This window comes from Conger conger, chromosome 5, assembly GCF_963514075.1.
Source record: "Conger conger chromosome 5, fConCon1.1, whole genome shotgun sequence".
Lineage (NCBI taxonomy): Eukaryota > Metazoa > Chordata > Actinopteri > Anguilliformes > Congridae > Conger > Conger conger.
In genome coordinates this window covers 1,356,894-1,371,893 of record NC_083764.1, presented here as the reverse complement: position 1 = coordinate 1,371,893, position 15,000 = coordinate 1,356,894, and the positions used below count along the sequence as shown (strand labels likewise).

The window sequence follows — 15,000 nt, the reverse complement described above, 5'->3', positions numbered from 1 at the left end:
TTGCTTGCAGTGTCGGAGGCCTGTTTCTTCGGAGACCCTGATTGGACAAGATCGTAGATGGAGGGGGCGGAGTTATCCTCGTCATCACTGCAGAGCAGGTCTTCCAAAAGCTGATCGTCTGAAAAGCATGAAAGCATCCCACAATCCCTCAGTCCACTGAGACACAAAGCATCCCACAATCCCTCAGTCCACTGAGACACAAAGCATCCCACAATCCCTCAGTCCACTGAGACACAAAGCATCCCACAATCCCTCAGTCCACTGAGACACAAAGCATCCCACAAACCCTCAGTCCACTGAGACACAAAGCATCCCACAAACCCTCAGTCCACTGAGACACAAAGCATCCCACAATCCCTCAGTCCACTGAGACACAAAGCATCCCACAATCCCTCAGTCCACTGAGACACAAAGCATCCCACAATCCCTCAGTCCACTGAGACACAAAGCATCCCACAATCCCTCAGTCCACTGAGACACAAAGCATCCCACAAACCCTCAGTCCACTGAGACACAAAGCATCCCACAAACCCTCAGTCCACTGAGACACAAAGCATCCCACAAACCCTCAGTCCAAACATCAACACATTTACACATTTCACCAAACAGTGCATCTCCCTGGGACAGTATGATACAGGCTTATTAATCGGTCACAGGCTTATTAATCGGTCACATTTTATTAGTATAATAATATCAGTTATAATATATTTCAGTAAATAGCTGCCCAACTACAGAGAGAATGTGTGCAAGAGTGTGTGAGAGAGGGAGGGATAGATAGCTAGCGTGAAAGAACATGAGACAGAAACAGAGGGGACAAGTGTGCGAGTGTGGATAGAGAGGGAGGTGTGTATCAGCGCGTACCGTCCCTGTGTGGGGAAGGTTAGGGGGTCAGGGGTCAGGGGTCGTACCGTGTGGCAGCTCTGCATGGGGGAACACGCTGAGGAGGCGATCATGCAGGGTTAGGGTGTTGGGGGTTGGGGGTCAGGGGTCAGGGGTCATACCGTGTGGCAGCTCTGCGTGGGGGAACACGCTGAGAGGGCGATCCTGCAGGGTTAGGGTGTTGGGGTCGGGGGTCAGGGGTCAGGGGTCATACCGTGTGGCAGCTCTGCGTGGGGGAACACGCTGAGAGGGAGATCCTGCAGGGTGTTGGGGGTTGGGGGTTGGGGGTCAGGGGTCAGGGGTCAGGGGTCGTACCGTGTGGCAGCTCTGCGTGGGGGAACACGCTGAGAGGGAGATCCTGCAGGGTGTTGGGGGTTGGGGGTCAGGGGTCAGGGGTCGTACCGTGTGGCAGCTCTGCGTGGGGGAACACGCTGAGAGGGAGATCCTGCAGGGTGTTGGGGGTTGGGGGTCAGGGGTCAGGGGTCGTACCGTGTGGCAGCTCTGCGTGGGGGAACACGCTGAGAGGGAGATCCTACAGGGTGTTGGGGGTTGGGGGTCAGGGGTCAGGGGTCGTACCGTGTGGCAGCTCTGCGTGGGGGAACACGCTGAGAGGGAGATCCTACAGGGTGTTGGGGGTTGGGGGTCAGGGGTCAGGGGTCGTACCGTGTGGCAGCTCTGCGTGGGGGAACACGCTGAGAGGGCGATCCTGCAGGGTTAGGGTGTTGGGGGTCAGGGGTCAGGGGTCGTACCGTGTGGCAGCTCTGCGTGGGGGAACACGCTGAGAGGGAGATCCTGCAGGGTGTTGGGGGTTGGGGGTCGGGGTCAGGGGTCGTACCGTGTGGCAGCTCTGCGTGGGGGAACACCCTCAGGAGGCGATCCTGCAGGTCGGTCAGCATGCGCTGCAGCAGGGGGCGGAGCTCAGGGGCGAGGGCGTGGCCGGGGGAGAGCAGTGCACGCTGGGATGCGGGGATGATGCGCCGCATGGCGCGCTGGAAGTCCTGGCGGCCGAGGACGATGGACTCCACGTCCAGCCGCAGTTTCTGGCTGCTGCCGTAGATCTGCGGATAACGCCTCCTCAACGCCATCAACGCCGCCTCCGTGCACAGAGCCTTAATGTCCGCCCCGCAGTAACCTGCCAACCACCGGCGTCAACACACAAACACCCAACACACTGAAATAATACCCTCTAATCAATTAACCACTTAACACATTCACCAATCAACAAATTCATCAATTAACCATTTCAGTCCCAAGCACTACGGCACTCTGAACCTTACACCATTTCAACCAATCAAAATGACTGATGTACTTATTAAAACCCAACCAAACTTTCTCAATGCTTTCAGCCGAAGCCGAAACCCCTTGCGATTTAGGTGGAGCCACTTCTTATTGGGCGTGGGGTAAGAGACACATGCAGCTCAACGTCCAGCACAAATATGACAATTCTAATGAACTAATACCTGCGAGTGCAGCAGACACCTCTGTGAAACAGCAGGCACACGGCCCCAATAGCAGAGTTGGAGAACTAGTGCGTTACATTTCACGTTTAGGGTTGACATTTGAGCAGAAACCTCAGAGAGCGTCCGTGTCACAGTGGTACACTCTAGTCCCGCCCCAGAAACCTCTAGCCCCGCCCCTGTAACCTCACCCACGCATTTCTCCGCCAGCTCCCCCAAGAAGGGCGGGGCCAGAGGCGGGGTCCACTCGCGTGTGTGGATCTGCAGGATGTGCCTTCTGGCCTGGGGAGGGACAGAGAGACAGTGTTACGGGGGGGTCACACAGCATTGACCCTTTCAGTCCCTCTTCACCTTGTACCTTTACAACCAAACAATTCTATCACTTTCAGCCGCAACTAAAGCCCTACAAAAGCTCTCAATTTCTCAACCAAAGCCAAAACCCCTTGGGACTGGACGGATCTAGCCGGGGCTCAGCTGCGATTGGGTGGCTGTAACCAGGGCTCAGCTCTGATTGGCTCACCTTCTTGTCAGGCAGGTTGAAGAGGAACTCCCTGTCGAAGCGACCGGGCCGCCGGAGGGCGGGGTCAATAGAGTCTATTCTGTTGGTCGCCCCGATGACCACGATCTCTCCACGACTGTCCAGCCCATCCATCAGAGCCAGGAGCGTGGAGACGATGGAGCTGCAGGAGACACGCGCTCAGTCAGGAGACACGCCCCTCAGTCAGGAGACACGCCCCTCAGCCAGGAGACACGCCCCTCAGCCAGGAGACACGCGCTCAGTCAGGAGACACGCGCTCAGTCAGGAGACACGCCCCTCAGTCAGGAGACACGCCCCTCAGTCAGGAGACACGCCCCTCAGTCAGGAGACACGCGCTCAGTCAGGAGACACGCCCCTCAGCCAGGAGACACGCCCCTCAGCCAGGAGACACGCCCCTCAGTCAGGAGACACGCCCCTCAGTCAGGAGATACGCCGCTCAGTCAGGAGACACGCCCCTCAGCCAGGAGACACGCCCCTCAGTCAGGAGACACGCCCCTCAGCCAGGAGACACGCCCCTCAGCCAGGAGACACGCCCCTCAGTCAGGAGACACGCCCCTCAGTGGTACTGAAGAGCAGTGGTGTTGGGGAGCAGTGGTGTTGGGGAGCAGTGGTGTTGAGGAGCAGTGGTGTTGGGGAGCAGTGGTGTTGGGGAGCAGTGGTGTTGAGGAGCAGTGGTGTTGAGGAGCAGTGGTGTTGAGGAGCAGTGGTGTTGGGGAGCAGTGGTGTTGAGGAGCAGTGGTGTTGAAGAGCAGTGGTGTTGGGGAGCAGTGGTGTTGAGGAGCAGTGGTGTTGAGGAGCAGTGGTGTTGAGGAGCAGTGGTGTTGGGGAGCAGTGGTGTTGGGGAGCAGTGGTGTTAAGGAGCAGTGGTGTTGGGGAGCAGGAGAAGCAGCCCAGTGTGGTGGGCGGGGTTACCTGTGGATCTGATCCTGCCTACTGGAGCGCACAGGTGCCAGGCCATCAATCTCATCAAAGAAGATTATCGACGGCCTCATCAGGTACGCCTGCGGAGACAAACAACTGTATTTACATTTACACATCTGTATTTACTTTACACACCTGTATTTACATTTACACATCTGTATTTACCTTTACACACCTGTATTTACATTTACACATCTGTATTTACCTTTACACACCCACATTCACCTTGGTGTTACACCTGTACACACCTGTATTTACCTGTACACACCTGTATACACCTGTATTTACCTTTACACACCTGTATACACCTGTATTTACCTGTATACACCTGTATTTACCTGTACACACCTGTATACACCTGTATTTACCTGTACACACCTGTATACACCTGTATTTACCTTTACACACCTGTATACACCTGTATTTACCTGTATACACCTGTATTTACCTGTACACACCTGTATACACCTGTATTTACCTGTACACACCTGTATACACCTGTATTTACCTTTACACACCTGTATACACCTCACCTGATCGAAGAGGAGGCGGAGCTGGCGCTCTGATTCGCCGACCCACTTGCTGAGACAGTCTGCCCCTTTCCGCATGAAGAAGGACACCTTGCGGTCACCTTGGCTACACTCATTAGCCAGCGCCCGAGCAACCAGAGTCTTTCCTGTACCTGGAGGTCCGTAGAACAGGCAGCCTCTACAGAGAAACACACGTCTGTTACAGACAGCCTCTACAGAGAAACACACGTCTGTTACATACAGCCTCTACAGAGAAACACAGGTCTGTTACATACAGCCTCTACGGAGAAACATGTTACATACAACCCCCACAGAGAAGCACGCATGTTACATACAGCCTCTACAGAGAAACACACGTCTGTTACATACAGCCTCTACGGAGAAACACACGTGTGTTACATACAGCCTCTACAGAGAAACACACGTCTGTTGCATACAGCCTCTACGGAGAAACACAGGTCTGTTACATACAGCCTCTACAGATAAACACACGTCCGTTACATACAGCCTCTACGGAGAAACACAGGTCTGTTACATACAGCCTCTACGGAGAAACACACGTCTGTTACATACAGCCACTACTGGGAAACATGCATATTAGATACAGGCTCTACAGAAACATGTTACATACAACCCCCACAGAGAAGCACATGTGTTACATACAGCCTCTATATGGAAACACGTGTGTTAAACAGAGATGCGTGTGTTACATACAGCCTCTATATGGAAACACAGGTCTGTTACATACAGCCTCTACGGAGAAACACAGGTCTGTTACATACAGCCTCTACGGAGAAACATGTTACATACAACCCCCACAGAGAAGCACGCATGTTACATACAGCCTCTACAGAGAAACACACGTCTGTTACATACAGCCTCTACGGAGAAACACACGTGTGTTACATACAGCCTCTACAGAGAAACACACGTCTGTTACATACAGCCTCTACGGAGAAACACAGGTCTGTTACATACAGCCTCTACAGATAAACACACGTCCGTTACATACAGCCTCTACGGAGAAACACAGGTCTGTTACATACAGCCTCTACGGAGAAACACACGTCTGTTACATACAGCCACTACTGGGAAACATGCATATTAGATACAGGCTCTACAGAAACATGTTACATACAACCCCCACAGAGAAGCACATGTGTTACATACAGCCTCTATATGGAAACACGCGTGTTAAACAGAGATGCGTGTGTTACATACAGCCTCTATATGGAAACACGTGTGTTAAACAGAGATGCGTGTGTTACATACAGCCTCTATATGGAAACACGTGTGTTAAACAGAGATGCGTGTGTTACATACAGCCTCTATATGGAAACACGTGTGTTAAACAGAGATGCGTGTGTTACATACAGCCTCTATGTGGAAACACGTGTGTTAAACAGAGATGCGTGTGTTACATGCTCTGGGACACCTCACCTTGGGGGCTGTATTTTAAACTTCTCAAAGACCTCTGGGTACAGCAGAGGAAACACCACCATCTCCTTCAGGGCCTGTATGTGGGGACCCAGTCCCCCAACGTTGTCGAACCGCACCTGGGACAGATGGGGGTCACATAGTGCGGAAACACAGAGAGCTCACCCCAATAACACAACTGAACCACACACTTCACACTGCATTACGTTACATTACGTTACGTTAATGGCATTTGGCAGGCACTCTTATCCAGAGCGACGTATAACATCTGCCTGTGCAGCTCTGAAACAGTCAGAGTGAGGGGCCACACATGCAGGGGCCACACATGCAGGGGCCAACAGGACAGAATAGGTCCACACTAGTGTAACAGGTGAGAAATTGCCTGAGTCCGAAGTGGGATTTGAACCCCAGCCTCTCACTTGTCCAAATATTTGTTGAACGAACGCGTTACCAGTCAGCTAAAGACAAACTCGCCTTTAGCCAAGGGCAAAGACGTACTTTTGAATTTGAGGGTTACGTCATCGGGGAGCGATAACCTGCTACCAGCCTTCGCTTTCACTGCACTTCACCATGCTTACTAGCAAACTAGCTGAGCTAACCATGCTACACTAGCAGCCATACAGTACAGACCACCAAGGTTCATACACCACACTCATTTTCCATCAAGCTAAAACCCCAAATGTTATCTGGATGTACACATTTCTGAATGTTATCTGGATGTACACATTTCTGAATGTTATCCGGATGTACACATATTTCTGAATGTTATCCGGGTGTACACATATTTCTGAATGTTATCCGGATGTACACATATTTCTGAATGTTATCCGGATGTACACATATTTCTGAATGTTATCCGGATGTACACATATTTCTGAATGTTATCCGGATGTACACATATTTCTGAATGTTATCCGGATGTACACATATCTCTGAATGTTATCCGGATGTACACATATTGATGGAGCTCACTGAGGTGTCGAGGTTCATGGGGTCCACGTCCGCCAGGCTGGCCCCCACCTTCACCCGGTCCCTCAGAACCCCACCCGCCAGGTCCTCCGCACGCAGGTTCATGGGTAAACACCTGAACAACAGGTAACACACATACCTGAACACACACACACACCTGAACAACAGGTAACACACATACCTGAACACACACACACACCTGAACAACAGGTAACACACATACCTGAACACACACACACACCTGAACAACTGGTAAAACACATACCTGAACACACACACACACAGCTGAACAACAGGTAACACACCTGAACACACACAGGTAATACACTCACACATTAAAAGAGGTAACACACACAGGTAACACTACATCTGAACACATACAGGTAACACACACCCGGACAAACACACAGGTAACACACAGGTGACCCACAGGACGCAGGGATTGGATCTAAAAACCTACCGGTTCCGTGCGCGGGTCATGCTCTTGCTCTTCCGTCGCTCAAAGCGCTCCTCATCAGAGGAGGATGTCGTATCGCTGCTGTGGATGGCATGTTTCTTTACCCTAAAACACACAGTGTTTCTTTACCATAAAACACACATACACCGTGTTTCTTTACCCTAAAACACACACACACAGTGTTTCCTTACCCTACAACACACACACACACACACACAGTGTTTCCTTACCCTAAAACGCACACACACACACACACACACACAGTGTTTCCTTACCCTAAAACACACACACACACACACACACACACAGTGTTTCCTTACCCTAAAACACACACACACACACACATACAGCGTGTTTCTTTACCCTAAAACACAGTGTTTCTTTACCATAAAACACACACACACACACAGTGTTTCTTTACCCTAAAACACACACACACAGTGTTTCTTTACCCTAAAACACACACACACACACACACACACAGTGTTTCCTTACCCTAAAACACACACACAGTGTTTCTTTACCCTAAAACACACACACAGTGTTTCTTTACCCTAAAACACACACACACACACATACACCGTGTTTCTTTACCCTAAAAAACACACACACACACATACACCGTGTTTCTTTACCCTAAAACACACACACACACACAGTGTTTCTTTACCCTAAGACACACACACACATACACCGTGTTTCTTTACCCTAAAACACACACACACACACACACACACACATACACCGTGTTTCTTTACCCTAAAACACACACACACACACACACACACACACAGTGTTTCCTTACCCTAAAACACACACACACACACACACACACACACAGTGTTTCCTTACCCTAAAACACACACACACAGTGTTTCCTTACCCTAAAACACACACAGTGTTTCTTTACCCTAAAACACACACACACACAGTGTTTCCTTACCCTAAAACACACACACACAGTGTTTCCTTACCCTAAAACACACACACAGTGTTTCTTTACCATAAAACACACACACACACAGTGTTTCTTTACCCTAAAACACACACACACACACATACACACACACAGTGTTTCCTTACCCTAAAACACACACACAGTGTTTCTTTACCCTAAAACACACACACAGTGTTTCTTTACCCTAAAACACACACACACAGTGTTTCTTTACCCTAAAACACACACACAGTGTTTCTTTACCCTAAAACACACACACAGTGTTTCTTTACCCTAAAACACACACTCAGTGTTTCTTTACCATAAAACACACATACACACACACACACACAGTGTTTCCTTACCCTAAAACACGCACACAGTGTTTCTTTACCCTAAAACACACACACAGTGTTTCTTTACCCTAAAACACACACAGTGTTTCTTTACCCTAAAACACACACACAGTGTTTCTTTACCATAAAACACACATACATCGTGTTTCTTTACCCTAAAACACACACACACACACACACACACACACAGTGTTTCCTTACCCTAAAACACACACACAGTGTTTCTTTACCCTAAAACGCACACACACACACACACAGTGTTTCCTTACCCTAAAACACACACAGTGTTTCTTTACCCTAAAACGCACAAACACACACACAGTGTTTCTTTACCCTAAAACACACACACACAGTGTTTCTTTACCCTAAAACACACACACAGTGTTTCTTTACCCTAAAACACACACACAGTGTTTCTTTACCCTAAAACACACACTCAGTGTTTCTTTACCATAAAACACACATACACACACACACACAGTGTTTCCTTCCCCTAAAACACGCACACAGTGTTTCTTCACCCTAAAACACACACACAGTGTTTTTTTACCCTAAAACACACACACAGTGTTTCTTTACCATAAAACACACATACATCGTGTTTCTTTACCCTAAAACACACACACACACACACACACACACACACACACACACAGTGTTTCCTTACCCTAAAACACACACACAGTGTTTCTTTACCCTAAAACGCACACACACACACACACAGTGTTTCCTTACCCTAAAACACACACACAGTGTTTCTTTACCCTAAAACGCACAAACACACACACAGTGTTTCTTTACCCTAAAACACACACACACAGTGTTTCTTTACCCTAAAACACACACACAGTGTTTCTTTACCCTAAAACACACACACAGTGTTTCTTTACCCTAAAACACACACACAGTGTTTCTTTACCATAAAACACACATACATCGTGTTTCTTTACCCTAAAACACACACACACACACACAGTGTTTCCTTACCCTAAAACACACACACAGTGTTTCTTTACCCTAAAACACACACACACACAGTGTTTCTTTACCCTAAAACACACACACAGTGTTTCTTTACCCTAAAACACACACACACACACACAGTGTTTCCTTACCCTAAAACACACACAGTGTTTCTTTACCCTAAAACGCACACACACACACAGTGTTTCCTTACCCTAAAACACACACACAGTGTTTCTTTACCCTAAAACACACACACAGTGTTTCTTTACCATGAAACACACATACACCGTGTTTCTTTACCCTAAAACGCACACACACAGTGTTTCTTTACCCTAAAACACACACACAGTGTTTCTTTACCCTAAAACACATACACACAGTGTTTCCTTACCCTAAAACACACACACAGTGTTTCTTTACCCTAAAACACACACAGTGTTTCTTTACCCTAAAACGCACACACACACAGTGTTTCCTTACCCTAAAACACACACACAGTGTTTCTTTACCCTAAAACACACACACAGTGTTTCTTTACCCTAAAACACACACACACAGTGTTTCTTTACCCTAAAAACACACACACAGTGTTTCTTTACCATAAAACACACAGTGTTTCTTTACCCTAAAACACACACAGGGTCATACAACAGACACACACAGGGTCATACAACACACAAACACACAGAATCATACAACACACACACACAGGGTCATACAACACACACACAGAATCATACAACACACACACACAGGGTCATACAATACACACACACAGGGTCATACAATACACACACACACACACAGGGTCATACAATACACACACACACACACGGGTTATACAACACACACACACACTCGCACAGGGGTCATACAACATGCACACGCGCGCACACACACACACACACACACACCTGATGTGGCTCCGGCGTGCAGGGGATCTGTGGGGGGCGAACAACGCGTCCTTACTCTGCTTCCTGCTCACTGGCTCTGCAGCAGGAGAGGGAAGAGTCAGGTGTGTAGAAGTGTGTAGTATATACAGGTGTGTGCAGGTGTGCAGTGTGTATAGGGTGTGTACAGGTGTGTACAGGTGTGTGGAGGTGTGTACAGGTAAGCACAGGTGTGTACAGGTGTGTAGTGTGTACAGGTGAGTACAGGTGTGTAGTGTGTACAGGTCTGTGCAGGTGTGTGCAGATGTGTACAGTTGTGTAGTGTGTACAGGTGTGGTGTGTACAGGTGAGTACAGGTGTGTACAGGTGTGTAGTGTGTACAGGTGTGTACAGGTGTGTAGTGTGTACAGGTGAGTACAGGTGTGTACAGGTGTGTAGTGTGTACAGGTGTGTACAGGTGTGTAATGGTTAATGGTTAATGGTTGGCATTTATATAGCGCCTTTATCCAAAGCGCTGTACAATTGATGCTTCTCATTCACCCATTCATACACACACTCACACTGACAGGGATTGGCTGCCATGCAAGGCGCCGACCACCTCGTCAGGAGCATTTGGGGGGTTAGGTGTCTTGCTCAGGGACACTTCGACACAGCCCGGGCGGGGGATCGAACTGGCAACCCTCCGACTGCCAGACAACTGCTCTTACTGCCTGAGCCATGTCGTGTAGTGTGTACAGGTGTGTAGTGTGTGCAGGTGTGTACAGGTGTGTGTACCGATGGGCGGGGCTTCGTAGCGCTGCACGGTCTTGCGCTGCCGCAGGTTGTAAGGCCTGTCGTTCTCCTCCCCCGCCTCCTCTGCCTCGTCCCCTTCATCATCTTCATCATCCTCATCATCCTCCACCTCATCATCATCATCCTCTTCCTCCTCCTCATGAGACTCTGAGACAGACCAGGAACCGGAAACACATCACAATTATAATTCCCTTCACTTTAGGAACACATTATTATTTCCATTCAATCCCATTATTCCCATAATACCATTAGTATTAGGCTCATATTGCCGATATTGTTCTCATATTCCTGTTATTACTCCCATATTCCCATTATTAGACCCATTATTAGTTTAGTGAAAGTCACAGCTATTGGATGGCTAAAAGATGAGCTCATCACATGATGCTCACACAGGCATGAGCGGGAGGAAGAGCCATCATGTGATGTGAAAAAGTGTGTGTGTGTGTGTCTGTGAGTGTGAGTGTGAGTGTGAGTGTGAGTGTGAGTGTGCGAGTGTGTGTGTGTGTGTGTGAGTGTGTGTGTGTGCAGGAGTGTGTGAGTGTGAGTGTGTGTCTGTGAGTGTGAGTGTGCGAGTGTGTGTGTGTGTGTGTGTGTATACCTTCTGTGCCCTCCTCTTCCTCTTCCTCTCCCTTGCTCAGCACCTTGTGATGTGTCTGCATTCCGTACGCGTTCCGCCTCAGAGACTTCCTCCGCCGCTTCACCCGAGAGTACATGTCCATGTTCTCCTGCAGCCGCCATGAGCAACCATTAAACAACCATTATACAACGTTATACAACCATTAAACAACAGTGAAACAACGTTATACAACCACTACACAACCGTTAAACAACATTATACAACTGTTATACAACCGTTATACAACCGTTACATGAGTAGGGGGTTAGGGGTGGAGTTAGGAGGGGGTTAGGGGCGGGGTTAGGAGGGGGTTAGGGGCGGGGTTAGGAGGGGGTTAGGGGCGGGGTTAGGGGTGGAGTTAGGAGGGGGTTAGGAGGGGGTTAGGGGCGGGGTTAGGGGTGGAGTTAGGAGGGGGTTAGGAGGGGGTTAGGGGCGGGGTTAGGGGTGGGGTTAGGGGCGGGGTTAGGGGTGGGGTTAGGAGGGGGTTAGGGGCGGGGTTAGGGGCGGGCTCACCAGCTCTGTGTCGGTCCACATGCGCAGACGTTCCACCTCCCGGTTCTGCCGAATACTGCTGATATTATCCATCTCCTGCAACACTGCCTCCGCTGTGCTGCACACACACACACACACACACACACACAGTTACTCTCTCTCTTTCTCACACACACACACACACACACACACACACACACACACACACACAGTTACTCTCTCTCTTTCTCACACACACACAGTTACTCTCTCTCTCTCTCTCTCTCTCTCTCTCACACACACACAGTTACTCTCTCTCTTTCTCACACACACACAGTTACTCTCTCTCTCTCTCTCTCTCACACACACACACACACACACACACACACACACACAGTTACTCTCTCTCTCTCACACACACACACACACACAGTTACTCTCTCTCTCACACACACACACAGTTACTCTCTCTCTTTCTCACACACACACACACACACACACACACACAGTTACTCTCTCTCTCTCTCACACACACACACACACACACACACACACACACACACACACATACACACATAGTTACTCTCTCTCTCTCTCTCTCTCTCTCACACACACACACACACACACAGTTACTCTCTCTTACACACACACACACACACACACACACACAGTTACTCTCTCTCTCTCTCTCTCACACACACACACACACACACAGTTACTCTCTCTTACACACACACACACACACACACACACACACACACAGTTATTCTCACATTCATACACACAGCACGTTATTTAAGACTATGCACTCACACACACGCATGTACCTGTAGGGTTCATCCAGCCTGTGTTATCTGAACATGAATTTCCATGAAGTTCAGCTGCAGGTAAATTCTGCTCACACAGAGCAGCTTCAGCCTCACAGTCAGTATGTACAGACAACCATCAGCAATCAGCTTCAGTCTAGCCTCAGTCAGTATGTACAGACAACTATCAGCAATCAGCTTCAGTCTAGCCTCAGTCAGTATGTACAGACAACTATCAGCAATCAGCTTCAGTCTAGCCTCAGTCAGTATGTACAGACAACTATCAGCAATCAGATTCAGTCTAGCCTCAGTCAGTATGTACAGACAACTATCAGCAATCAGCTTCAGTCTAGCCTCAGTCAGTATGTACAGACAACTATCAGCAATCAGCTTCAGTCTAGCCTCAGTCAGTATGTACAGACAACCATCAGCAATCAGCTTCAGTCTAGCCTCAGTCAGTATGTACAGACAACTATCAGCAATCAGCTTCAGTCTAGCCTCAGTCAGTATGTACAGACAACTATCAGCAATCAGCTTCAGTCTAGCCTCAGTCAGTATGTACAGACAACTATCAGCAATCAGCTTCAGTCTAGCCTCAGTCAGTATGTACAGACAACTATCAGCAATCAGCTTCAGTCTAGCCTCAGTCAGTATGTACAGACAACTATCAGCAATCAGCTTCAGTCTAGCCTCAGTCAGTATGTACAGACAACTCTCAGCAATCAGCTTCAGTCTAGCCTCAGTCAGTATGTACAGACAACTCTCAGAGCAGTTGTCTGGCAGTCGGAGGGTTGCCGCTTGGATCCCGCTCTGGGTGTGTCAAAGTGTCCCTGAGTGAGACACCAAACCCCCCCAAGCTGGTTGGCCTTGCATGGCAGCCAATCGCCGTTGGTGTGTGTGTGTGTGTGTGTGTGTATGAATGGGTGAATGAGAAGCATCAATTGTACAGTGCTTTGGATAAAGGCGCTATATAAATGCCAACCATTTACCATTTACCCCCCAAGTCTCCTTTTACTAAGCTTACCACTTACCACTGAGACTCACAGCCTGCGCACTTACCACTGAGACTCACAGCCTGCGCACTTACCACTGAGACTCACTGCGCACTTACCACTGAGACTCAAAGCCTGTGCACTTACCACTGAGACTCACTGCACACTTACCACTGAGACTCACTGCTCACTTACCACTGAGACTCAAAGCCTGTGCACTTACCACTGAGACTCACTGCGCACTTACCACTGAGACTCACAGCCTGCGCACTTACCACTGAGACTCACAGCCTGCGCACTTCCCACTGAGACTCACGGCCTGCGCACACATCAGAGCAGCTCACAGGCCATGTGCCCCTCTCACACACACACACACACACACACACACACACACACACACACACACACACACACACACACACACACACACTCACACACACACACACACACACACACACACACTCCTGTGCACACTGTACAAGAGCAGTGAAATGCCCGCATAATGAACACTCTTCTGATGGGGCTCTTCGCCCTGCTCTATCCAACAGCACATGGCAGCTGCAGACAAACAGGAAGTGGGGGCTCCCGTTTCTGGTCCAATCAGCACGCCCTGTGCATTGAGCTCCCAGAGATCACAAATCTGTCCGCCATCTGTTCCACTCGACACAGCATAACACACGTCACCTAACAGCCAACCTGCAGTCGCTGACTCTCCACTGTGCACCATGGGAACAAACATGCCTTTACCCATAATGCATTAGTAGACGTAGCAGCAGGGTGGGAAACCTCATTGCAGGACAGAGGTATGCATGTCAGGCCGGCCAATGCTGACAGGAGGGGGCCCCGAAATCCTGAAACGGACTCCGGCCTACAGGAACGGGCTGCTGCAGTGTCATAGCGACATGGCTCAGGCAGTAAGACCAGTCGTCTGGCAGTCGGAGGGTTGCCGGTTCGATCCCCCGCCCGGGCTGTGTCGAAGTGTCCCT

At 49.2% G+C, this 15,000-nt stretch overlaps 1 protein-coding gene across 1 annotated transcript in view; it reads right to left on the bottom strand.

Moving 5' to 3' along the window:
- The window catches only part of atad2b (ATPase family AAA domain containing 2B), a 51,468-nt gene that overhangs the window by 31,205 nt on the left and 5,263 nt on the right, over positions 1-15,000 (bottom strand). Inside the window, exons 5-17 of the mRNA XM_061242874.1 lie at positions 12,259-12,355; positions 11,728-11,854; positions 11,112-11,276; positions 10,362-10,437; positions 7,192-7,293; positions 6,735-6,846; positions 5,766-5,881; positions 4,329-4,503; positions 3,787-3,875; positions 2,857-3,016; positions 2,528-2,618; positions 1,715-2,011; positions 1-118 (exon numbers count right to left, since the gene is read on the bottom strand). The exon at positions 1-118 is cut by the window's left edge and continues 21 nt beyond it. Of these exons, the coding sequence (XP_061098858.1) occupies positions 1-118; positions 1,715-2,011; positions 2,528-2,618; positions 2,857-3,016; positions 3,787-3,875; positions 4,329-4,503; positions 5,766-5,881; positions 6,735-6,846; positions 7,192-7,293; positions 10,362-10,437; positions 11,112-11,276; positions 11,728-11,854; positions 12,259-12,355 (1,725 nt within the window). The remainder of the gene's footprint in view (positions 119-1,714; positions 2,012-2,527; positions 2,619-2,856; positions 3,017-3,786; positions 3,876-4,328; positions 4,504-5,765; positions 5,882-6,734; positions 6,847-7,191; positions 7,294-10,361; positions 10,438-11,111; positions 11,277-11,727; positions 11,855-12,258; positions 12,356-15,000) is intronic.